Source organism: Lacerta agilis, chromosome 4, assembly GCF_009819535.1.
Source record: "Lacerta agilis isolate rLacAgi1 chromosome 4, rLacAgi1.pri, whole genome shotgun sequence".
NCBI classification, from domain to species: domain Eukaryota; kingdom Metazoa; phylum Chordata; class Lepidosauria; order Squamata; family Lacertidae; genus Lacerta; species Lacerta agilis.
This window is the reverse complement of record NC_046315.1, coordinates 18,971,750-18,996,545: the sequence shown is the minus strand read 5'-3', so window position 1 is coordinate 18,996,545 and position 24,796 is coordinate 18,971,750. Positions and strand designations below refer to the sequence as shown.

The 24,796-nt window shown below is 44.1% G+C and overlaps 1 protein-coding gene across 1 annotated transcript in view; it reads left to right on the top strand.

The window, feature by feature from the left end:
• The first annotated feature begins 2,409 nt into the window (after positions 1 to 2,409).
• PDGFD (platelet derived growth factor D) overlaps positions 2,410 to 24,796 on the top strand; it is a 135,273-nt gene continuing 112,886 nt past the window's right edge. Inside the window, exon 1 of the mRNA XM_033146198.1 lies at positions 2,410 to 2,734. Coding sequence (XP_033002089.1) covers positions 2,605 to 2,734 — 130 coding nt within the window. The 5' untranslated portion in view covers positions 2,410 to 2,604. The remainder of the gene's footprint in view (positions 2,735 to 24,796) is intronic.

Sequence of the window (24,796 nt, the reverse complement as noted above, 5' to 3'; positions counted from 1 at the left end):
ATCCAATCCAACACACAAGGGGAAAGGGACGAGGAGAGAAGGGGCAAAAATAAAACTCAAGAACCAATTCTTGTTCTTATAAAGACCAGCAGGGATAGTTCAGGGGTTAGAGGAGTGTGACACAGTTGGTCTTTCAGCAAAGCTGATGGAATGACCCCAGCTTTCCATCTCTCTTACCAAGTAAGTCTATGGAATGGCTGCCTCGGGTTATAATCTAATGGAGTTGTCACACTGTGGGCAGGGGGAAGGACTGTTGCTCAGTGGTAGCTCCACTCAGTTGGTTCTACTGGGATGACACCCCTCTCTCTTTGGGGAAGAACCTTGGCTCAATGATAGAACATCGGCTTTGTGTGCCCAAGGTCCCAAGTCCAATCCCTGACATCTTCAGGTAGGCCTGGGAGAGAACCTGGAGATTTCTAATGTCTTCAGGGGACACCTAGACCTTGGCTCCCCAGTTATTGCTGGACGGCAGAGTCCATCATCCCTACCCATTGGCTTGGCTGGCTGAGGATGAGGGGAGCAACCAGCAACTGCATGGAAGTGAGGAAATGAGTGGCTCAGTAGAGGAGGAAAGGGACCTTCTTCCCCTCTTCTGCACCCAGAAACCAAGCAGGATGGGAGGGAAGGGGTGCCCCCATCTGCTCTATACCTAGTACAGAAAACACTGGTCCATCTAGTTCAGTATTGCCTACACTGATGGTGCAGCAGCTCTAGAGTTTCAGCTCTAGAGTCTTGTCAGGAACTGAACCTGGAACCTTCTGAAAAGCAGATGTTCGACCACTAGCTGTGGCCCACTTCCAGGTTTCAGGCAGAAGACATTCCCTTGAGATGCCGTGGACTGAACCAGACACTTTTGCCTGCAAAGCAGAAACTCTAACGCTGAGCCACAGACCTTTCCTTAAGGGAACACCACTTTTTCATCAAAGGGTGCTTTAGCTGAGATTCCTGCATGGCAGCGGGTTGGACTCGATGACTCTTAGCGTCCCAATTCTACGATTCTATGATAATACTGAACTGGAAGGACCATCAGTCTGGCTCACTATCAGGCAACATTAGGCATGGGCAAACTCCGGCCCTCCAGATGTTTGGGACTACAATTCCCATCATCCCTGACCACAGGTCCTGTTAGGTAGGGATGATGGGAATTGTAGTCCCAAACATCTGGAGGGCCGGAGTTTGCCTATGCCTGGTGACCTCGGGCTAGTCAGGGCCTCTCAGCCTAACCTACCTTGCAGGGCTGCAGTGTCGATTAAATGAGGAAGCGGAGAACCATGTAGGCCACCTTGAACTCCTTGGGGTCAAAAGGTGGGCTAGAAATGCGTCGAACCTGGATGTCGCCACGTCAGCTATCTCTCTGCTGAATCATCAAACCATCAAATTGTAAAGTTGGGAAAAGAGGATCCTTCTGCCCCCCCAATAAAATATTTGAGCCCCCCCCCCAGTTGATGGGCATTGCCATTCAAATTGTGTGTGCGCACCACTATTTGCTATAGATTATTTAGGGCGTGGCCTACCTGACCCCCCCCCCCATATTTTATTAAAGTTCGCACCCCAGTTGGAAGGGACCACGAGGGTCATCTAGCCCAACCTCCAGCAATGCTAGAAACTTTTGCCCAACGTGGGGCTCAAACCCATGACCTCGAGACTAGGCGTCTCATGTTCTACCAACTGAGCTACTAGAGAGACAATTTGAGGATTCCCCAACCTTCCCAAAGGATTGAGAGTTTGCTGGCTGCTGGGATCCCTGGGAGGGGATCTCCCAGCAGGTTGCCCTGAAAGCAGACGGCTTTCCTCCTTCCCCTCCTCCCCGTCCGGCTGCTCCGCCGCCTCCCTTGCCCCCGGGGCCAGAGGCGCCGGGGCCGCCGCCACCTCCTTTCCTCCCTGGGGCGCCGTCTCCGGCGCGTTTCCCTTCCGCGCGCGCAAAAAAAGAAAGCGAGCCAGCCAGCCAAGAGCTCTCGATCGCTCCTCCAGACCACCTCGCCGAGCGCCTCCGGCCCCCCGAGCGGCGATGCTCAGGCGCCCGAGCAAGAAGAGAGACCCCCTTGAAGGATTCTGAGCACTCCCCGCTCCCCGCCGGATCCGGCAGAGCCTGGCGCGCAGCGCAGGCGCGGGACGGGGGGCGCGATCCAGCCTCGGCAGCCCTGGCGACGGCGAGGGGGGCGTTGCGAGCCTGCCGCTGGATGAAGCAGCCCCACCCCACCCCCTGCAGACTCTCCGGAGCTAGATCCCTCGGCAGGATCACTTCTCGCCCCCACTGCTTAAGCGGAGCTGACGGTGGAGCGCAGGGAGCCTGGAGGGGTGCCCGCCTCCCTCTCTTAATTGTACCTGTAGTAACTTGGCAAAGAGGTTTCCCACCTCATCGTCCCTGCAGCCAGCCAGCCAGCCACTTTAGAGGGGAGGAGGGCGAGGAAGCGGGTAGGGGGTAGTTCATTAATGCTGGACATCATCGGGGCTGAGTTTGGAGAGTCAGCTCGGGAGGGGACAAAGGGAAGGCTTTAAAAGCGTCGCGAACAGGGAGATATTCCATTTGGAAGAGGAATCCGTCCTCCTTTTTTTTTTTTAAAAAAAAAGTAAAGACTTTGTGCTAAGCAGCAAGGCGTCCCAATGCAACGGCTTGAGCATCTCCTCTTTTACGTTGCAATCTGCGCCAGCTTTTGCAACCGACAGGGCTCCAGCGCCGGCGCCCAGAGCGGATCTATCAGAGCCTTGCGCGCTTCGAACCTGCGGAGAGATGGTGAGTGTGTGTCTCTTCTTTCTCCAAACTTTTGCTCCTGGTGTGTGAAACTGACCGGGCGCGTTGTGGAAACGCGCCCCCTGGAGGTTCTCCCAGGTGGTGCACTTGCGAGAGGGGAAGCATAAGAGGAGGGCAATTGGAGTGAGGGGAGGCAAGCAACTCCTCCGCCTCAAAGGACTTCTGAGGCTGCTTGATGCACTACAGGTTGCACGAGGAATGGTCATGCAAATCATCGTTCATGCGATGCATGATCTCGCCTGTTGGCAACACGCCATGCACAATGCATTGGTGCACATGTCGATGGTGGGCTTGGAGTACCTCTCTCCCCTCGGCTCATGTAACTAGACCTGCATTCAGTGCAATAAATGCAGAACTTTTGAAGCGACTGGTGAAGTGGTGTCTAGTGTGTGAAAGTAATAAATGGCAAATATTTACAGCGCTACAAGACTTGGTTTTGTGAAGCAAGAACTGTCTATGGAGCTCATCAGCCTGGAGAGCTCAGTTGGTTAGAGTATGATGCTGATAACGCCTAGGTTGCAGGTTTGACCCTGGTATGGGACAGCTGTATATTCCTGCAAGTAAAGAAGGGGTGTGTGTGGGTGGCGCTGTGGTCTAAACCACTGAGCCTCTTGGACTTGCCGATCAGAAGGTCCACAATTCGAATCTGCACATCCGGGTGACCTCTTGTTGCTCTGTCCCAGCTCCTGCCAACCTAGCAGTTCAAAAGCACGCCAGTGCAAGTAGATAAATAGGTACCACTGTGGCAGGAAGGTAAACAGCATATCCATGCGCTCTGGTTTCCGTCACGGTGTTCCGTTGTGCCAGAAGCGGTTTAGTCATGCAGAACTTTTGAAGTTTGTCCACATGTGGACAAACACCGGCTCCCTCAGTCTGAAGTGAGATGAGCGCCACACCCCATAGTTGCCTTTGACTGGATTTAACTGTCCATGGGTCATTTACCTTTACCTTTACCATATTCCTGCATTGCAGGGAGTTTGACTCTACAATTCTATGATTCTGTGATTCATAGCAGCTGCCAGCTGGCCATCTTCTTGCTTTTGGCTGCAGACCTTGTGTGTGGTGCCCCACTAAAAGGTTTGTTTCCCCAGCATAGGGCAAGGCTGTTGGCACTCTGAGGAACAACTAGAGGTAGTTTTGCAGAAGGCACACACACACACGCACACACACACAAACACAAACACTGTGTCTTTCATACAAACACACATACATACCACTCCTGCAAAGACTGTAGCAGCTGTTGTGCAGCCCATATTAGTTCTGAAGTTGTGTGCATTAGCTGTGTGGACAGATTGCAGATCCAGAAACATACATCCATGGTCACTGGAGGTTGGATTAGTTGCATGAGTGCATCTGAATCCCTCAAAAGTCACACAGGGGGGGCCACATTCAAACATTACAAATTCTGACATGGGGAATGCATTCGTGGAGGAAAGTGCATGAAGTCAGGGTGTAAAGAAATTGTCACACACATCTGGCAGCCCTCGATTCACTCTGCATGCATGGGGTACACTTGCATGTGGGGTACCTTCACTGTGGACACATTTTAAAGCCTGTGGGATTGCTCAGTTGGTAGAACATGAGACTCTTAATTCCAGGGTTGTGTGTTCAAGCCCCATGTTGGACAACTAGATTCATGCATTGCTGGGGATTGGACTAGATGACTCTTGTGGCCACTCCCAACTCTACAATGAAACTATTATTCTATGTTGTGCACAAGTTGAAGCCACTCAATGCACATATCCACAGCAAGTAAGATACATGTTGCGTCATTCACAAATGCTGAGTTCCCTGCAAGTTTCACACATTTGCTCCATGGGGAAGTGTTTTTAGGAAATTGCAGTGTGTTAAGGAGCGCAAAGATATAGCTTTATGTCCATTAAGTTTTGGGAATCCCAATGGAAAATCTCCTAAACAGATCTCCCCAAGGCTTAAGTCATGTGCTGAGACTCAAACCTGCCCACTACAAGCTTTGCTGAACCAGTGAAGGAGCCACTTCCCAGCAGTGAAGTGCATGCTTTGAATACACAGGATCCCATATTCAGTTGCAGGTATCTTAATCTGGAATATCTCAGGGAGCAAGGCCTGAGTTTCTAGAGAGCTGCTTTCAATCAGAGTTGTTGGTACAGAGTTAGTTGGACCAAGACTCTGACAAAGGCAGCCGCATATGCTCTCATGGCCCATCATTCCAGATGTATTTGTTCTGCACACTTCCTTATTTTACAGACACTGCAATCATCCCTGGCACAAATTCAGATTTGGCCCCAAATATGGAGGAGTTTTGCTTTCCAACCAGAGTTTTTGAAAGTGTGGTTGCTATGGTGGCAATCATGCTCTGACCCTCTTCAGATAGGAAAATGAGGAATGCAGAACTTGTTATCTGAATTTACCAAGAGAGCATGGTATATTATTAAAGAATATATTTCTGACCAAGGAGAGCAGGAACTGCAGTAAGTGGTTGAAAGTTGCTGCTCAGTGTTGACCTGAACGTCAGAGAGGTTGGCTTATTTTTTTTTTTTTTTTAATTTCCCTGCTGTTTTCTGCAATCTCCTCTGAGAACAGGAGGAGAGCCCCACAGATCAAAGATCTGTGGAACGTTTTCCAAAAATAGAAAGGGAGGAGAGGAACCACTGGCTGGCAAACTTCTCAGTGCAAATTCTGGAACATCTCCAGGGATCTTTGATTAAACAGATCCTCTGGATTGTGGCTAATTTCTAAGATGAGAGATGAAGGGAGGACTCACAATTATCCCTGGAAGCTTCCCTCTGATCTAAAATCACAATCCCTCTAATTTTATGTGAGTATGCATGTAACTGGGTGTGTCTGTGGTACACGTGATGAAAGGCACTCTTTCCTTCTTACTAGTTCCTTTTAAGATGGGTCCCCATTCCAGACAGTTTAGAGCAGAATTCCAAAAGCTGGTGTCCTCCAGATGTTATTGGGCCACAACTCACATCATGCATGGCCACAGAAGAAGCAAGCTGGGGATAGGAGTTATAGTCCAAAACATCTGTAGGGCATCAGGTGGGAGAAGGATGATTTCGAATGCCTGGAACCCCACCAACCAACCCAGCACCAACCTTCCATTCTGAAGATGAACATGCGTTAGATCCTGTCACGCAATTGCAGGCAAATGTTAACTGATTGGAGGGCCAATTCCAATGGTGCCACCTGAAGAGGAATAGAATAGCATTTATCCAGCTTCTTTCCAAAACCCTTGGGAAGGTTCCAACCTGAATAGAATACAGGGGGGAAATTGTAAGGAGATCAGAGGACCAACTCCTCCTAAACTACTTTCCCCCAAGAGCCTTTTAGAAGTTCTCCTAGATGGTGTACACTGGGTCAGAAGAGGAAAGGTGACAACACTGGGCTGTGTTGGTCAATTCAGATATCTGCTCTTGCACACACACAAAGTTACCCCTTGGAAACCCATTGTGGATCAATGAGGATCTTCTGCTAGGAGAGACTCAACGCAGTCAGTTCTCTCCTTCCTGGAATTTCACAGCTTCTTCAAGTGTCCTACATTCTACGGACAGCCCACTCACTCCAATGACTAGCAATCTGGAACTGGTTGTATACTGTTCCCTGCAGATGTTCCAGAGCAAAACCATGGCACAGAAAACAAACTATGGCTGAGCGTTGTTGGTAGTTTTGTCGGCCCTGCAGTTATTTCTTTAACAGCATTAAATTCAGATCCTGTCTTTACTGGCTGTTTGTAAAACATCAAGCAGAAAACAAGAAGAATCGCTTGATCTCGTGCTGGGGGTTTGTTCTCTGTGCACACACACACGTGCACCTATTGTTTAAAACTGTCTGAGTAGCAGAAAGCTATTCATCATTTATGGGCTGCCTCTCCACTCGTCTGCCCCTGTGCTGCCGAGTTTCTAAACATTCATGTACCAAGCCTTGAGTAAACCAGTTTTGCAAATCGCTCACTTTTCCTTGCCTACCCCGGCCTTGCACAACTTTCCTGAGAATGTTGCAGCTGCAATTTTGTGGCATTTTAAGGCTCCTTGTGATTCAAGCACAACAAAAGTTTTCCTGGGTGAGCTATTCTGTTTCTGGTTTTTGTTTCATGGGGGGGGGGGTGCGGATGGGGAGTTCAAGTGGAGGAAGGAATTCAGGAGGGGAATACAGCTGTGAATGCAGCCTACCCCCCACTGTGTAAATATTAGGCATTCAAGGTTTTACAGCTGCAAACAGCTGGAGTCCAATATTTCTCCACAGCAGATGTTTACCAAGGGAAGCCCTTGAAGGAATAGTAGCACTTAAAGGTCCCAAACAAGGTCTCTGAGGTTGCAATAGGCATATTATCTCCTCGATGGAGACAATTTCCATGGTCAATGAGTTTCTTCTGATCTCTAATAATTTAATGCCACAGTCTTTTAAGAGCAGAAATCAATGGGATCTTCTCTGACTCTTGGCTCAGCGTTGTTGTTTTTTTTAGCTGCATGCCATTCAGGGAAATTTTACTGGTTGAGGAGCAAGATAGATCCTGCCTGGCATGGGATGACCACACTTGACCACACAATGCTGCCTGCATTGGTCCTACCTTGGCTGTGAAACCTGGAAGACATAATCCCTTCCTTGCAGGCCTTTATCCACCTGGCCTGGGAGGGCAGGGCCCTGTTTGACTCCATCTACAAAAGCTGAGGCTACGGAGCAGACTCTTGTGCTGAGGTCTTGTTGGGGTGTGTGTGTTGTAAGCCACCTTGAGCATGGGTTTAACTATGGAAAGGTGGCATGCAGATAAAAATGATGGATGGGTGGATGGATGGTCACCTTCTACTGTGCAGGTGCCAGGAAGCACAATTTAAACCCAGACCACTTGTCAACGATGGGAAATTCAGAATGATGCACCCCCTGAGTGCACTCAGCTTTTTGGAGAATCCACGTGAGAGCAAATGGGCTGTGAACATCCATCACCCCATTGGTTGCCAGGGTTGATTTGGCTGATCTGAGTGTCTGGGCAGGTGCCCTATTCCCCCTCCCTCACTGCTCCATGCACATCTCCCCTGAAGTTATGTTTTCAAAGGGAAAGGGTGACCACCCTTTTCATCTTATTTCAGAGTGTCCCATACTTTGGTCAAGGGTATCTGGGCAACCCAATCTCAATGCAATGAGGTTCCCCTTGGGAAGTATTGTGCCATGAAATCCCTAAGCAAGGAGGTTGTAGACAAATTACCATAAGGACGCAAGAAGAGCTTGCTGGGTCAAGGCAATGGCCCATCCAATCCACCATTTTGTTCTCTCAGTAGCCAACTGGTTGACTGTGGGAAGTCTGCAAGCAGGACATGAGCACAACAGCACTCTGCCCACATGCAGTTCCCAGCAACTAGTATTCAGAGGCATAAGGCCTCCAACAATGGAGGCAGAACATAGTAATCATGGCTGGTAACCACTGATAGTCTTATCTTTCATAAATTTGTCTAATCCTCTTCTAAAGTAATCCAAGCTGATGGCAATCACTACCTCCTGCTTACTGTGTAAAAAAACACTTTTATCAGCCCTAAATCTACCAACAGTCAGCATCATTTGATGTCCAGGAGTTCTAGAGCTGTACCTGCAGCCATTTGAGCACAACAGAGACTCCATCATGGACTTTGAGGGCATTTTTACAAGAAGGGAAGATGGGCAAAGCTCTTTCCTAGCATTTCCTAAAATTCCCACTGTGCTACTATTTGGTCCCCTTTAGCTACATGATCCTCAGCAATGCTGTCAAGAAAAAGCATTTTGGTTAAAAAGAAAATAAAAGATGAGGTGGCAGGTTCATACTAGCTTAAGATCCTCTTTGGCAAGGAGAAAGTTTGGCCTTTATCCCAATAGCTGCCACCTTTATTTCTGGCTTACAAAAGAAGAGTTCGTCTAGTGCAACATTCTTATAACAACGGGCAGCCTGGTGTTTCTAAAAAGCTAGCAAGTAAGGCTTATAGGTGAATAGTAAGTATGGGAGGCGGGGAAAGTAAAGAATAATGTCATATATTGGTTAGAGTGCCAGGCTAGGACTGTGGAGATCTGAATTCAGACCTCTAACCAGCCACAACACAGACTGGAGAGCCAGTGTGGTGTAGTGGTTATGAGTGGTAGACTCGTAATCTGGGAAACTGGGTTCGCGTCTCCGCTCCTCCACATGCAGCTGCTGGTTGACCTTGGGCTAGTCACACTTCTTTGAAGTCTCTCAGCCCCACTCACCTCACAGAGTGTTTGTTGTGGGGGAGGAAGGGAAAGGAGAATGTGAGCCGCTTTGAGACTCCTTCGGGTAGTGAAAAGCGGGATATCAAATCCAAACTCTTCTTCTTCTTCTTCTTCTTCTTCTTCTTCTTCTTCTTCTTCTTCTTCAGCCAGTCACGCTCTCTCTCTCAGCCTAGCCTTCCTCACAGGCTTGTTGTGTTGACACAATCTGTATATGGAACTCTTCATTGAGGGACTAGTGGGATAGAGTGGGAAGCACTGGGCAGAAATGTAATGAACAAAGCACTGGGCCTGGAGATGGTGTTACCATGACAACGATGCCTCAAGGACCGCCTCTCCTCATACAAACCGTCCCAGACTCTGTGTTCATCATCTGAGACCCTTCTTTGTGTGCCTCCTCCTTGAGAGGTCTGGAGGGTGGCAACACAAGAATGGCTCTTTTCTATATTGGCTCCCCATTTGTGGAATGCTCTCCCCAGGAAGGTTTTCCTGGTGCCTTCATTGTATATTTTTACATGCCACTTCAACTAGGCCTTTGGTTGTTTAATAACATACAGCCTTTTGAGTGTATCTGTGAGAAGGGGGAGGTATTGTTTTGTTGTGTTGGTTTAATTATATACTTGAGTTTTATCTTGTATTTTATTCTGTGATTCGCCCTAAGATCTTTTGATGAAAGGTGGTATATAAATTTAACAAACAAACAAACAAACAAACAATGCTGGCCCTCTACACAAGGGCGGCCCCAAATACTATGTTGCTTGAGGCAAATGGTAAAATGCCTCCCTCTCCAATTCTTCATACAGAAAGAAACTGCCTGAGTGGCAGTTGAATCTTATTTCAGCAGTACTTATAGGACAGCAACTTGCAGGACAGTGTGGTAGGTTGGTGGAGGAGCTAGGCCAGGCTGTGTAGCACACAGAGCTCTGTAATCCAACACCTCACCCCCGCCCATTCTGGCATCTGCCACCTGAGGCAGCCACCTCACTCTGCCCAGTAACAGGGCCATCTCGGCCTCTCTCTATGCCTCACTCTGGGATGGCCTGGCCCCCACTGACTGAGATAATGGAGGGTGAGTACAACATACCTCCTTCCCTATACAAAAAGCAAAGAAAGCCGCTGCATGACCAAGGGGATCGTTGCAAGACACAAGCCTGCCATTTAACCAATGTATAAAAATGTACATCATTACTCGTTTTTGATATTCAAGCCATTCTGCAATGCTCTCCTCACCGACCCAGATAATTTGGGCAATCGTCGGACCCACGTGTGCCCTGGCTTTCCACTCTCTAAATCAAGACATGCTGGCAGACAAGGTGCCTACTTTTGCCAGGGTCACTTACTGCATTTCCAGCTGTGTGCCGCATTCCTCCTGTTCCTGGCCTGATATCCACCATCTAGCTATGCCAACATAGCTTTCGGGACATGCTGTGGTGTCCTAACTTCCTAACTGGGAATTGCTGACATGGAGAAGATAGGCTTTTTTTAAAAAAAAAAAAAATCTGCTTTGAACATAGTTTTTTTTTTTTAAGGGTCTGTCCTGAGCATGTTCCAGCACTGCTACTTTAATTACAATGCTAGGACAAAACCTAATTCAGTGAAATACTCTGGGCTCATGTCCAGATTTCAACAACCTTAACTTGCAGATTTGCAAAGACATCTCGAGGGGATCCAGATCTTTTGACTGCAACAGAATACCAAGATTAGAGGTTGGATGCTCAAAGGCATAAGAAGGAAGGGAAGAAAAAGGTTCTTTCATAAAATGGAAAAAAAGCAATTTGGATTACTGTTGCCAGTAGCCTTTAGACAAAAAAACCCCCACTCCTTTTGATAGCTGAATAATCTAAATAAGGAAATTCCATGTATCCTTTCACCCACTGCAAACCTTTCCTGTACAAAGACATGAACACAAAAGGAAGTACCGGGGGGGGGGGTCAAGCTGGCTTATGGTTGCTTGAGCCCAGCTGGCAGACATATACCATGGGCAAAGGAAGGGTTAAATGAATAAACCAGCCTGCACCAATCTGGTGCCCTGCAGATGTTTTGAACTACAACTCCCATCAGTCTTAGGTGACATGGTCATGTTTTTGGACTACAACTCCCATCAGCAGTGAAAAGGTTTCTGAAAAGCATCACCGCTCCCATTTTAGTTGTGCTCTCGTATGTATCTGTCTTCAAATTGTTATGTCCTTCCACAAGTTTCCCCCTTACTACAGCCTAGAAGAAGGATCATTGGAGTGGTTCAGCTTTGGGTTGGGGGAGAAATTTAATCCAGCTGACATTTCTAGGCAAACCTACCCGATTCTCAATTTCTGAAACTGTAAGCAAACCAAGACACAGCCATCCTTCAAAATTCACACTATCTGAATTTTGCAATGCAGTTTTCCAGCCACGTAATGGATACAAAAATGCTTATGTAAAAATGCATGTATTGCTTGACATCATACAGTATGCATTATATAAGCGGGGAAATGCTTTGCAGAAATGTGTAGTAGACAATACTGCAGACAAAGTTGTGCATACGAGGAGAAAGTGGCACAAAGATGTGGCTGAATTTTCGTGCGGATTTGTTTCAAAAATTGGCAAGCTGGTGTGGAAATGAGGAGAACTGAACTTGCAAGTGGAAAAATGAGAAGCAGAGAGAAACCCGAAATTTACAGATCCACTCATCTCTAGTTCAGACTATGGTTTGGCACTATGTGAGAGAACCTTAAGAACCCCCAGCCTCAGGCATTTGATCCTGGTCTCCAATCTTGATCTGCAAACCATAGTTTGCTGGTTTCAGATGAAAATTCAGAAACAATGGTTTGCTTGAAACCAGAAAGAGAAGGATAGGGTGACAGCACCTGACAGGAAAAGGGAGCAAGTAGGCATGCAAGTTCTTAACACTTTGTCCCCATAGCTCCAAACTTTTATTTTGCAAGTCTGAATCAGTCCCTTAGTGGTTTAACTAAGGCTGTCCAGTTAATAGTTTTGCAGAGATCTGCACGGATAATTTCTCACCTACAGTGTATGTTCATTATCACTACTCTACATTAGCTCTTAACTACATTGCTGCCTCAGAGAATTAAAGGAACCAGGGAAAATTACAAATCTGACTCAGCTGTAATCAATATGATGGAGTTCCACAAAGGATAGGCAGTGACTGGCCTGTTTTATCAGATAGATGTATATCATGCTAAGGCAGATATTTCAATTATAAACTCCCCAGTCAGTTTCAGAGTCACAGCAACTTTTAACAGCTGAATGGTATTATCAGCATCAACCTTTAAGAACCCCTTAAAAATACTTCTTTTGATTGCAGTGCTTTTGTTCGTAGATGCATAATTGCATTCTTTATTTCTGAAACAATCAGCTGATTGGGGGCCAAGGCAGCAGATAGACAGTAGGAATTAGCTGTAGAAAGAGATGGACAATAGCTCTTTCCTGAAACCCTGATAAACTATTCCGCCTTGGTCATGCAAAGATATGTGCATATCTGCTTAATCATAATCTTTTAAGAGCACAATCTTCTGCATGTCTTGCTAGAGGTAAGTCTCATTGAGTTCAACTGACCTCATTTGACTGATTTTTTGGTTTATTTCCTGCTTTTCTCCCACTAAAGGAGAGATTTGCAATAAGAGATATTTGCACTAACATTTTGGTGAATTCTTGGGAATTAAAAAAGGTGCAAACTGGTGTAGAACTACGAACGTAAAATTGAATAAATAAGAAACTGAAATTGACCAATGTGTCCATGTCTACTGAAAATCTTGATCTTAGTTCAGCCAAAATTTCCTTTCCTGCTATTTCCATTCATTGGTTCTTTGTCCTTCCCTTCAGAGGCACAGAAAATGAGTCTGCTTTATCTTTTCCTGATGGCCCTTCATATTTCAGATGTCTGAAAACCACCTGACCTTAATCTTGAATTTTCAATTAATTTTCTTTGCTGTTGGTTGAATTTTTCTTTTAATTGGTTCCACTGATTTTCTTGTGGGGTGCACGGAATGTTGCTGTTTCACAAGAACAACAGCACATCATTATTTCTGGATGAATGAATGAGACCATATTGGACTGAGTCAGCTGCAGCCAGGGCCAATGTGATGTTGCCTCAGCTGTGGACTCATTGTCTGCTTCGAAATAATCATTTTAGTGACACTGTCGTAGGAATGGCAGCCCAAGTGGGCAAACATTTCTCTCTCTTTTTGGCAGCATGGTATGTCTCTGCTATTCTGGTAAGTCATAAATTCTAGGTGACGTCAAGCTTCCTATTGTATTTGAGTAATTTCTGGTTTCATTCCTTGGCGCTGATCTTTGTCTCGTGTTTTAAAAGGCAGCTTCCTACATTTGTGTTTTGGCAGTCTGAGCACTTGACTTGACACACTGGGAACAGCGTGAGACGACAAAAGTTGCCAGCTGAATAGACTTCCTGCTAGCCCCCAAATACCCCCGCTGTGCTCTTAGGACTTTAGGAGGTTGAGCTCCATGAGAAACATGGAAGCAAAATTCACGAAGAGCTTAAAATACAATGAGTGCGACCTTGCTCCTTCCCACCGAAATAATGAATGGCAACATTCCTATCAGCTTCAGTGGAAGTGGGGACAGTCATGTGGTCTGTGTGATGCAACCTGCCATTTAGAACATGCAAGGGAAGCCACTGAAATACACGAAGCAGTGCAAGTTGCATATATGACTGGGTTGAAATGGTTGCTAAACTGACTATTTGCCTGTCATCTGCAAGCTCCCCCTACTTCAATAATGGCTGAGCCACTATAATGTCACAGAATGTCCACAAATTCTAATTGCTGGTGGGGAAGAATTAGTCGCAGAATAGTGGCATCGCTATAAGCAGGAATATGCTGAATTTAAGAAATTGCTTCTTTATAGTAATACTTTAAGAATCCGTCCACAAGGATTGAGATTTAGATTTGAATATATATATATATATATATATATATATATATATATTCAGAACTGAAAACCAAAAAGATTCTAGGAGAACAATGTAAGTAAGATTATCCAAATGGGCTTCCAATGGAAGCTCTTGCAATGAGACGTGGCAACACTGGAGCTAGCTGGCCCACATATCAGGCTTTGCTGGAAGTAAAAAACAACAAACTTCAATTAAAACCATACGAACAACATAAAAATAAAGTAAACGATTGGTTTCAATACTACCAGCTCTTCGAGAGATTCAAATCTGATATTAAGATAGGTTTCGAAAAAGAAGCATCAAAATTTGAGCTGGAAGTGATAAACTCAAAAGCTTAAAACCCTCTTGAAGGCTTGCCATCTTTTATTAGACTGGATGGTAATGGAGGAGGAAGTTAAGTCCGCAATGACTCATTGGGCGCAAGATAAAGAACATAATATATTGATGCTAAGGTGGGGTAAACTCTGGAGAACGAGTTGGAATTTCACCTCTTGTAGTGCAATTAGAGAGAACCTAATAGAAATGTTTTATAGATAGTACTTTACTCCACATAAGCTCTCTAAGATGTACAAGAATGTGCGAAATACCTGTTGGAGATGTGAGGAGGTGGGAGATCTATTCCATATCTGGTGGAATTGTAAAGAAATTGAAACATTTTGGAATGAAATTCACTTGGAATTTCAGTTGGAAATAATTTTTATCAATTCAATTTTCTTAGACACCAGAAGCTTACTTGTTAGGGATTACAACTTCTGACATACCCAACAAAATAAAGAACTTTTTCTTATATACTTCTGCGGCAGCAAGAATTCTGGTGGCATCTCACTGGAAGAGTGATAAAATCCCTAGCAAAAAAAAAGTATGGCTGAACAAAACTGTAGAATACATTGAGTTGGCCTTCCTTTCAGAGAAAATAAAAGAAAATCTGAGAAGTAAATTTATTCAAGAATGGAATAGTTTCCTATGTTATTTGAGAAGGAAGTGCAACCTAAACATGGTTCACGCGTTGTAATAACTCTTGTATAATCTGAAAAGAAATAATGAGAAAACAATTTGTGAGATTACATTATTTATGATTAGAGATACTATAAGGGGTGTCAGTGTTATACTTTTTTAAACTTTTCTTCACAATGAATCAGTGGAGAGTTGGACAAGGGAAGTCAACTACCCATATATAATTAGTTCCTTTTTCTGTGAGGAATGGAACGATTAAAACAAATTGGATAAAATTTTGACGTAAGTGTTATTACTATAATTTTCTTTTTCTTGTTATTGTTTATTAATAGAAATTGAGCATATATGTAAAAAAGTATACGAATGATGTATTGGCTTTTTTGTTTGTTTGTTCCTCTGTTTATTTATATATCTCTTTTTATTGTTTAAAAAATGAATAAAAAGATTTTTTTTAAAAAAAGATTACCCAAATGGGTAATAAATCCAGCAATGATAAGACTAGTTCAGGAGAGATAGCCCAGTCAGTAAAAAATGAGACTCTTAATTTCAGCGTCAAGAGTTTGAGACCCATGTTGGGCAAAAGATTCCTACATTGCACAGGGTTGGGCTATATGACCCTAGTAGTCCCTTCCAACTCTACAGTGAGTCTTTGATTCTAATCGTGCTGCATCCATCTACCTAGTCTAGCATTCTGCTTCCTGATGTGACCAACCAGATGCCTCTATAAAGTTCACGAAAATCAAGCCTTGTAGGCAGTAACTGTCTCCTATTGCTGTTCCTCTGCAGCTGGCCTTCAGTGACAGGTTTCATATAGGTATGATGTCTAAAAACCACTGATGCCCATTGTCCAGATAATATCTTTTATTGGATCAGTGTCAGTTGACAGCACAATGTATATAGTTCGAAAAAACTATCCCTCGTACATAACGGGGGGAAATACCTAAAAGCTTGTATGCTAGCAACAATATCATAGAACATTCTTTGAATATCCTCCCTTTTGGAGCACACATAACAACTATCACACAATTTCTCTTTCTCTTTCCAGAGAGCCAGTGTAGTGTAGTGGTTAAGAGTGATAGACTCGTAATCTGGTGAACCAGGTTTGCGTCCCCACTCCTCCACACGCAGCTGCTGGGTGACCTTGGGCTAGTCACACTTCTTTGAAGTCTCTCAGCCCCACTCACCTCACAGAGTCTTTGTTGTGGGGAGGAAGGGAAAGGAGAATGTTGACCGCTTTGAGACTCCTTCGGGTAGTGATAAAGCGGGATATTAAATCCAAACTCTTCTTCTTCTTCTTCTTCTTCTTCTTCTTCTTCTTCTTCTTCTTCTTCTTCTTCTTTCCCTCAAAAGCTTTTGAGATAACCTCCTTTCTTGGATGAGTGACGCGAAAAAGCTCTCGATATTCTTTCAATTCTAATGACTGTGCATCCTTGAACTGTTATGGCATGCAATAAATTACAAAGCTAGTGGCTTTCTTGTGCCCATGCTAAAACTGGAGTTTTCGGAGAGGAAGAAAAGTATATCTGTCCTCATCTAAGCCAATGTACTGATTTGACTTGACAGCAGAGTACAATCAAAACTTATAATTCTGAAGATGTGAGATTAAAAAAAAGTTTAAATGAAAAGAAAGAGAAAAAGAAAGAGAAAAAGCAAGCAAGGAAAGCTACTGTGGACGTCTTATTCTTTTAATATCATAGTTAAAATGCAACACAAACCTCTGTGGTGTGGAAAACATAACTTTCCTTAATTAGATTTTCCAGAAAACCTCCAGTAGTTGCTATCTGGTTTCTCTCCCTCCTTCTCTCTGAGAATCCACTTTGCTGGGACAGTTGAAATCCAGCGGCTTTTGCTCCTTTCCTATTTCTTACATGGGATGTGAACATACCTGGTTCTTTCCCTTGCTATTTTGATGCCCCTTCTCCGGCTAGACTTCCTTAGCAGTCTGCATACCCTTCTACAAAGGCCATGAGTTCAAGTTTACAGAAGACATTCCTCTAGTTGAAGTGCTGTCAGAGGCCATTCCTCTGTTTGAAGGGCTGTCAACTCCGAGTCCAGTTTAAAGATAATGAACCCTAAGAAGGGAGAGCAGGTGGGCCTTGGCGTTTCTCATCAACAAGCACCTGGACACTAGACAGTAGAATGAACAGGTGCAGGTGTCATCTGGTCACACATTGCCTTCCCCGCTACAGGGAGATTTAGAGTTGAGAGGGAATCCTAGTTGAATTCCAGCCATTTTAAAATCTGCATACGTACCTATAAAATTGTATATGCAACCGTTGTGCAAATCTGTGCATACTGCAAATCTGTGCACTACAACTAATCCAGAATGCGGCAGCTAGACTGGTGACTGGGAGTGGCCACCAAGACTACATAACTCCAGTCCTGAAAGACCTACATTGGCTCCCAGTATGTTTCCAGGCACAATTCAAAGGGTTGGTGCTAACCTTTAAAGCCCCAAACAGCCTTGGCCCAGTATACCTGGAGGAGCGTCTCCATCCCCATCGTTCAGCCCGGACACTGAGGTCCAGCACCGAGGGCCTTTTGGCAGCTCCCTCATTGCAAGACGCCAAGTAACAGGGAACCAGGCAGAGCGCCTTCTCGGTAGTGTGGAACCCACCTGTGGAACACCTTCCCACCAGATGTCAAGGAAATAAACAACTCTCTGACTTTTAGAAGACATCTGAAGGCAGCCCTGTTTAGGGAAGCTTTTAATATTTGATGAATATTAATATTTTGCTGGAAGCTATCCAGAGTGGCTGGGGAAACCCAGCCAGATGGGTGGGGTATAAATAAATTATTATTATTATTATTATTATTATTATTATTATTGCTGCTGCTGCTGCTGCTCTTTGTCAGCTTTTGTCGCTGATGAATTTTCTCTTTTCTTTGCCGTGTGTACAGTAAATGGCTCCCCTAGTTTGCTACATAGTGGCATTTTCTTGCTTCTTACTGTGCTGTTTTGTTTTGTTTTATTTTATTTATTTTATTTAAGATTGCTGGACTCCTGAGATTGCCCCCCCCTAAATTTGACCTATACATATACAACTCCACATGTAAGTTTTCTGCAGATCTGTGTGCTCCTTTGTTCTCTGTTTCCGGTAATCCATTTTCTCTTTTTTGGCAATGTGTAAGCAACAACAATTACTTCACCGATTCCTTTCTAGCGGAGTTTAAAGGACCAGGTGATGATAATAGTAGACATTTGAGATGGGCTTATTTGAGAGGACCTTTTTATTGGTTCAAACCACTTCACACACAAGCCTGCACAGTTTGGGACCTGCCAAGCTGGTTGCAACTCACTAGGCCTAACTGGAGCCTGACAGACACGCTGCTTTCGAAATCTCAGGCAAGCAGGAAAAATAGATAAGCGAGTCATTGGGAGGTTGCAGTATGTGGCTGGTTGGCTGAGTTCAGCTCAGCGGGCTCCAAGTTGTGTAGGCCTTGAAAGCAAACTGAACAGTTAATAGAGTGAGGCAGTGGCTTGTGCTCCCGAAAAGTACCTTTGAGGAAAGTAAAAAAAAAAGACTCTAGGCCAACAAAAGTCGGCAAATTGTTGCTGTATCAGCACTTCGTGAAGAATCCATTCATTGCTGCTGATACTGTGAACAATCAGCGCACCTTTTTGCTATGCCAGTTTTAAGAAAATGCTGTAGGTGAAAACATCTTGCCCATGGGATAAGAGAACAATAATAGTGTCAATTTCTGCTACCAGTTAAGTTTCTGTCTGTCCTGTTATAGGAAAATAATAAAGACGTGTCTCTCTCTCTCCCCCCCCCTTTTTATCAGGAAATGGTAGGTGGACTGAAGGACCCTCATTTGCAACCAATTAATGATGTATGATTCATTGAGTCCAGACAGGATATTCTTAAGAGGTTTTCAAGAACTCAAATTGGCTTGATTTTAGTTATTTTTTGAATGTTGTATTTGCGTGTTTAGACCTTTAACCTCCCCCTTAAATAAATTCAGTCAAGACTCAAATTTTTGGTTTGGCTTTTGGCAGAATTTAGGATACAACTCTATTGATTACAGCAAGTGAGTGGTTGCATAGGCTCTGGTTCGACTAGCTCCCTGCACTGTTTCAGGTAGCGCTGACCCAGGGCACCAACATAGGTCAGCCTAGGGGGAACACCTGGAACAGTGGAAAGCCGGGGTCAGGCTAGTCTACCACCCTGGACTCATGTCCCCCTGGACTCAGGCATGGGCACAACCCCTCTTAGGGTTGGCCAAACCATTGAGTCCCTGGATTCCTTTAACAGAATACCCTTCGCTAAGGGATGGCAAGAGCGTTCCTCCATCCCTATGACCTGAACCAGAGTCTATCCGCAACCTTACAAGTTGTGACGATTTGTGTCGTGGCAAGCGAAACCCAAATGGCAACAGCCAATCAGCCAAGCGGGGAAAATTCCTGCCGTGCCCCTGTCCCAATGACAGATGACACACGACAGCATAGCAAGGTCAAGCGCAAGCCCTAAATATAGGGAGAGGTGGGTGGGTGTTCCGATGCACTGGCCCAAAGAGGAAGCTCAGGAACATGTGCATGGGCCTATGTAGGTCCCTTGGTCCATTTCGCTAGCATCCCATTGGTCTGATTGCACCCAGCAACGAGGGACCTAACAATAGGGTGTTGTAGCTATCCAAACGTTCCCACCCACAACACAGGGTTTGGTTGCCAGGTCGCACCGCAACACGTGCCCTCTTTGAGGGAGGACCCGATATACAGTGGTACCTTGCAAGACGAATGCCTCGCACAACGAAAAACTCGCTAGACGAAAGGGTTTTGCGATTTTTTCAGGTTATTCGCAAGACGAATTTTTCTATGGTCGTGCTTCACATTCCTATGGGAATTTCTATGGTCGTGCTTCAATGCATTCCTATGGGAATTAAATTTCAATGCATTCCTATGGGAAACCGTGCTTCGCAAGATGAAATTTTCGCAATACGAAACGACTCACGGAACAAATTAATTTCGTCTTGCGAGGCACCGCTGTAGTTTTAAACTGTTTTTCTCCCTAATAATTTTGTTTCATTATTTTTGTAAACCACTTTGAGGTTTTGCTACAATCAAATACAAATCTTGTGAAATAAATAAAACGAGTAAGTTGATGTGGAATGCTTCATCTTCTCTCCCAAAAGTCACTAAACGTGGCTGCTTCTCAAACACCTGGAAAGTAGCCAGCCAAACACCATCTTCCAAATAGGGATTAGAGACAGAAGGAAATTACAGGCCCATCGAGGGAATCTTTGCCCACCCCCATGTGCTCAATGAACTTTTGTTTCTGTGAATTCCTATGGGAACTGATCTGATCTGCACCTCCCAGACTCATGTGGAAATCAAAATGAAATTCTCCTTTGGGTTTCTCGCATCTCTGAATTTTGCAATACAGTTCTGGCTCATACATAACAAAATATGTTAAAAGGGCATATTATAGGGCAAAAGGAGAAATGCACTGTTTGAGATTAATTTTGTATTTGAATAAAATTTACGTGCACATGTTTTTTAAAGTGTAGATAAATGCAGGAATGGAAAGGATTTATGAATTAATTAATTTCCATCAATTAGAAGGAAAGAAATTGCATTTGAAAATGATCAAAGGGGAGAGAAAATTCCAGTGAAATTCTTATGGGTGGGGTGCAGGGTTTTTGATGGGCTCACCTTACTTTTGTAGTAGCCAAGGGGTGCTTGTGAGTGTCCTTTCTTCCGTTCTTCAAATCATCTCACCCATGCATAGTCTGTGCTCTGCAGCCACCCCAGGTGCCTGTGCTTCAGTGAAAGCCCATGGGGCTTTCAGATCAGGGAGTGTGGGCAGCCAGGGAGGCTGCAGAGTGCTGAAAAAGAAAAGAAAGACACACACCCTCAACCCACCTCTTCACGATAAGATAACCTAAAAACAACACAACCATAGAAATTGTAAATAAATTCTGAAGTGCCCTGAAAATGAGGCCAAAAAAATGGAATCCCCTTTTGCAGGGGAATAATGTTTTATTTTATAGAAATTGGCACAGTGATAACTGTTACTGACCAGAAAAAGATGGATCTCTGCCCATCTCTAAGTGCAAGTCACACAAGCCACCACTATCACGATTTCCTCACTATGCAGCCTGCCTCCTTTGCAAACCCAGGGTGCTTCTCTTTGGGTGAAGCTGCCCAATTTGTCTCAAAGTAATTTATTATAGTTGTGACCTTATTAAAAAATAGTGCAATATCCTCTGCTCTTCACCTCATGTTAATGACCAGTAAATAAAATGCTAATTTACTTTACAGCTTTGAGTTGCAAAGGTTCAGGTATTCATATGGTTTTTAATTAGCATCCAATTTGCACACCAGGCTGAATGGATGGCTTTTTTTGAAAAAAAAGGACATCTTTGCTGGGAATAGGTAATTGTAATGTATCAGGTGGTGCCATTGTTAGAGGTAGTTCTGTTGCTTCTCATATTAACCTGTCTCTTCTGGGAAATTTATACCTCGGCCTTTAGTCACTCCGAGAAGCTACCGCCCAAAGTGTGGAACATAAATGTCTAAATAAATAAATATGTAGTAAATTAGCTTTTTGGGGGACAGGATTGTGCTCAGCATTTCTCTTCAGTGTGCTATATACAATTCACTACTACAGGTTGTGGTTGTTGTTGTTGTTGTTGTTGTTGTTGTTGTTGTTGTTTTTAATGTGTGGGAAGCATTAAAAAAGGCATTGCTATTTTCAGTCTCAAATACTATAGTTCAGAGATCTAACAGTCCAGTGTCAGCCTAGTGCAGGGGTAGGCAACCTAAGGCCCATGGGCCACAAGCGCCCATGGGGGTCGTTTAACCGGCCCACGAGCTGCCCCCGAACTGAGCCACACACTCAGCAAGTCCCCACATGCTGTGCTAAACCGGCACAGCGTGGCGCGGGGACTCGCTTCTGCGGGGCCGGAAATTGCGTCTGCACAGACGCAGACTCTGGAAATTGCAGGTACGTGCACTCCCGCATGCCCACGATCCGGTCCACAGAGGAGGCTCCACGACAGTGAACCTGCCCAGGCAAAGTAAACCTTGCCAACCCCTGGCCTAGTGGCATGCAATAAGAAATGTTCAAGGTGAAATCAAATGATTTAAATAATAATTTTAAAAAATCAGTTCTTGTTATATAAAAACAGTCTGGCATGACCAAGAAACAGAATACATTATGAGGCCATACGTCTCACACTACACATGTGAAAGTCATCTTGCTTCTTAGTCAGTGGAAGCACCACAGTCAAGGAAGCACCTTGAAGATGTCTTCAAATAACACCTTTACTTTCTCTGATATGAATGAATGGTTTTAATGAACTCCTATGTAAAGTACTGAATGCTGGGGGACACAACTGCAGTTAGAGCAAAGCTTGCCCTCCCCACCCATCTCCAAGTAGCTCATCTCTCGGTGACAGAGATTTTTAGAGGCTTCCACATGTGCACACACACACACACACACACACACACACACTCCTCTCAGTCTAGAATTCCTCCTTCTACAACCATGCCTCATGCAACGTGACAATGTGTATTTTGCTAATACTATAATAAAATTGTCATCCTGTTCTAATTGCGGGGGAGGGTTTATGTTCTTCCAGGACCAGCTATGCTTGGCTTGTCAAACCTCAGTACCTTATCAAAATATGTAACTTTTGAAAATAAACATCTTTTCACCCTTGATTGCCATCTTTCTGGTCAAGTTTCAGCTAGTTCTCTTTGTGTTGCCACTCAGTCGGTATTGGGGATTCCTCGGTTCAGCTAAAGGTCCCAGGTGTTTTCATGTCTATTCAGTCTTCATCATACTGCATCAAGGTTTTTGTAGTTTTAAGAGTGCACAGGCAATTGTTTTTGTGAATGCATATTTTGCTTGTGCAAATATGGAGAATGTGGCGCAAAGAGTAAATATTTTGAAGGAATGCAAATGGTTTGTTGTCAGTGGCTGAAATATCGTGAGAGTGCAGGAATCATGAAAATACACAATGATCACTTATATAACTGTGACTCCAAAAGTGATTTGTAGAGGATATTCAGAGTTGGGGCCAATATATTTCACATCAATACTGGAAGTTTCAGGAATGCCATATTTCATCTGAATTCCATTTTTATGCATTACTACAGCAGGCTTAATAATTACCAGTTGTAGTATTTTCACTGGTGAAAAAGAACTTCTGTAACTGAATTATTGACATCTGTGAGAGCTGAAAATGACTCAACTGAGAGTGACTGCATGGCCAACATTATCTATCTTCTTGGACTTTGTGGATCTTCGTGGCTGTAGAATATTTTCAGTTTCACATAACTCCTGTTATGTGTTCTGCCAAAGTCCTTCATGTAGTCTATGGTATTTGTAGTTCTGAAAACAATGGAAAATAATAGCACATGTTATTGATTTGCTACTACAAAGACATGCATTTTACTTCTGTGTGATGCCAAAAGAGATGTAAAGCAAAACATGTTATTTACAGCGAAGCGCAATAAAATCTAAATACCGCACATAGACCAAAATTACTGAAGTATGAGATCAGATAATCTGACATCATCTTCTAGCTATTCAGTTAGTTGCCCATAAATAAAGACAAACAGATATTTGACTAAAAAAAGTCAAGAAAACTAGAACTGGCATGCCTGTGTGTGTGTGTGTGTGTGTGTAAATGAATGAACGAATGAAAAAGTTATACTTAATTTAAGATGGTATTCTATGGAAGTCATTTAAATTGATGTTTAATGATTAACTGCATCCTTCCCAGAACCAGAGAAAAACTTGTCTGAAGTGCTGTTTCATGCTTTAAAAATAAAGGTTGACATCCAGTATTATCTGCCCACTTGTTCAATGGAACGCTGCTTGTGCAATAAGCATTCCAGTTTCTCTGTTCCCACAAGACCCCCTAAAATCTGCTGCAAAGTGTCCCCAAACCCTCAAGAGAATATTTTGGGGTCACCTGGGGGACTGTAGGGGAGAGGAGCAGAAGCCCCTCTGTGTGAGCAGACATACTGTACTGTACTGTACTGTACTGTACTGTACTGTACTGTACACTGGATCTCTGTCGATCATGACTCACTAACCCCATCAAATCTGTCCCAGAGAGAGATGTAACCAACTAAGCCATAATCAAAGGAACCAGCTAAGTCTTGTACATTAGCTACCACATCAAGTTCATTATTTTGTTGACATGTTGAGACTAGGCCACCAGCAGACTCTGCCTCCCTGATTACAGACCAAGCCAATCTTTATGAACCTCTCAGGAGAACTTGCTGGTGTTTCTGCAAGGAGCAGACTGCCACTCGGTGACAATGTAGAATCAGGCATATAGTATTAAAGACAGCCACTCGAACTCTATGTCTATTTGCAACACAACCCTATCCATACTGAATCAGAAGTGAGGCCCACTGTGTTCAGTGGGCTTACCTCCATGTAAGTGTGTTCGACAGCAGCCTGTGTTACTATTACTGTAAACAATTAAATGATGCTAAACTATGTGTATGAAAAAGCCAAATCCCTTCGCAATAATTATGGTGGATCTATGTTGGTATCCACAACTAACATCATTTTAAAGAAAACCCACAAAAAACAACAACACTGGTGTTTCCAACTTAATCTTGAGTCCAGACCTTTAATTAGGGTTGCTGGACAGAAAAGTTGTTGAGCATTTTTTAAATTTTGCCCCCCCCCTTTTTTTTAGTTTTGCCCATTATTATTTTTTGCCATTTTTGAGTCTATTTTTATGGGAAAATGGCATGGGCTGCCATACATCCCAATTTCCACTCTGACACTGCTGCCGGGACACTGCTGCCGGGACAGTCCGGACGTATGGCAACCCTACTTTTAATCCTTGATGTGGAATTTGTACTCCAGGTCTCTTCAATCAAATTGCAAATGATACCCAGTTTGAGAGAGGTTGGATTTATCAACCTTCTACATCCTGTGAGTCTGTGTATCTGCTGGGATGTCATGGTAATGCGGTTCAAACCTATCAGTCCATTTGTTCCTTCAGCCTCCAATACA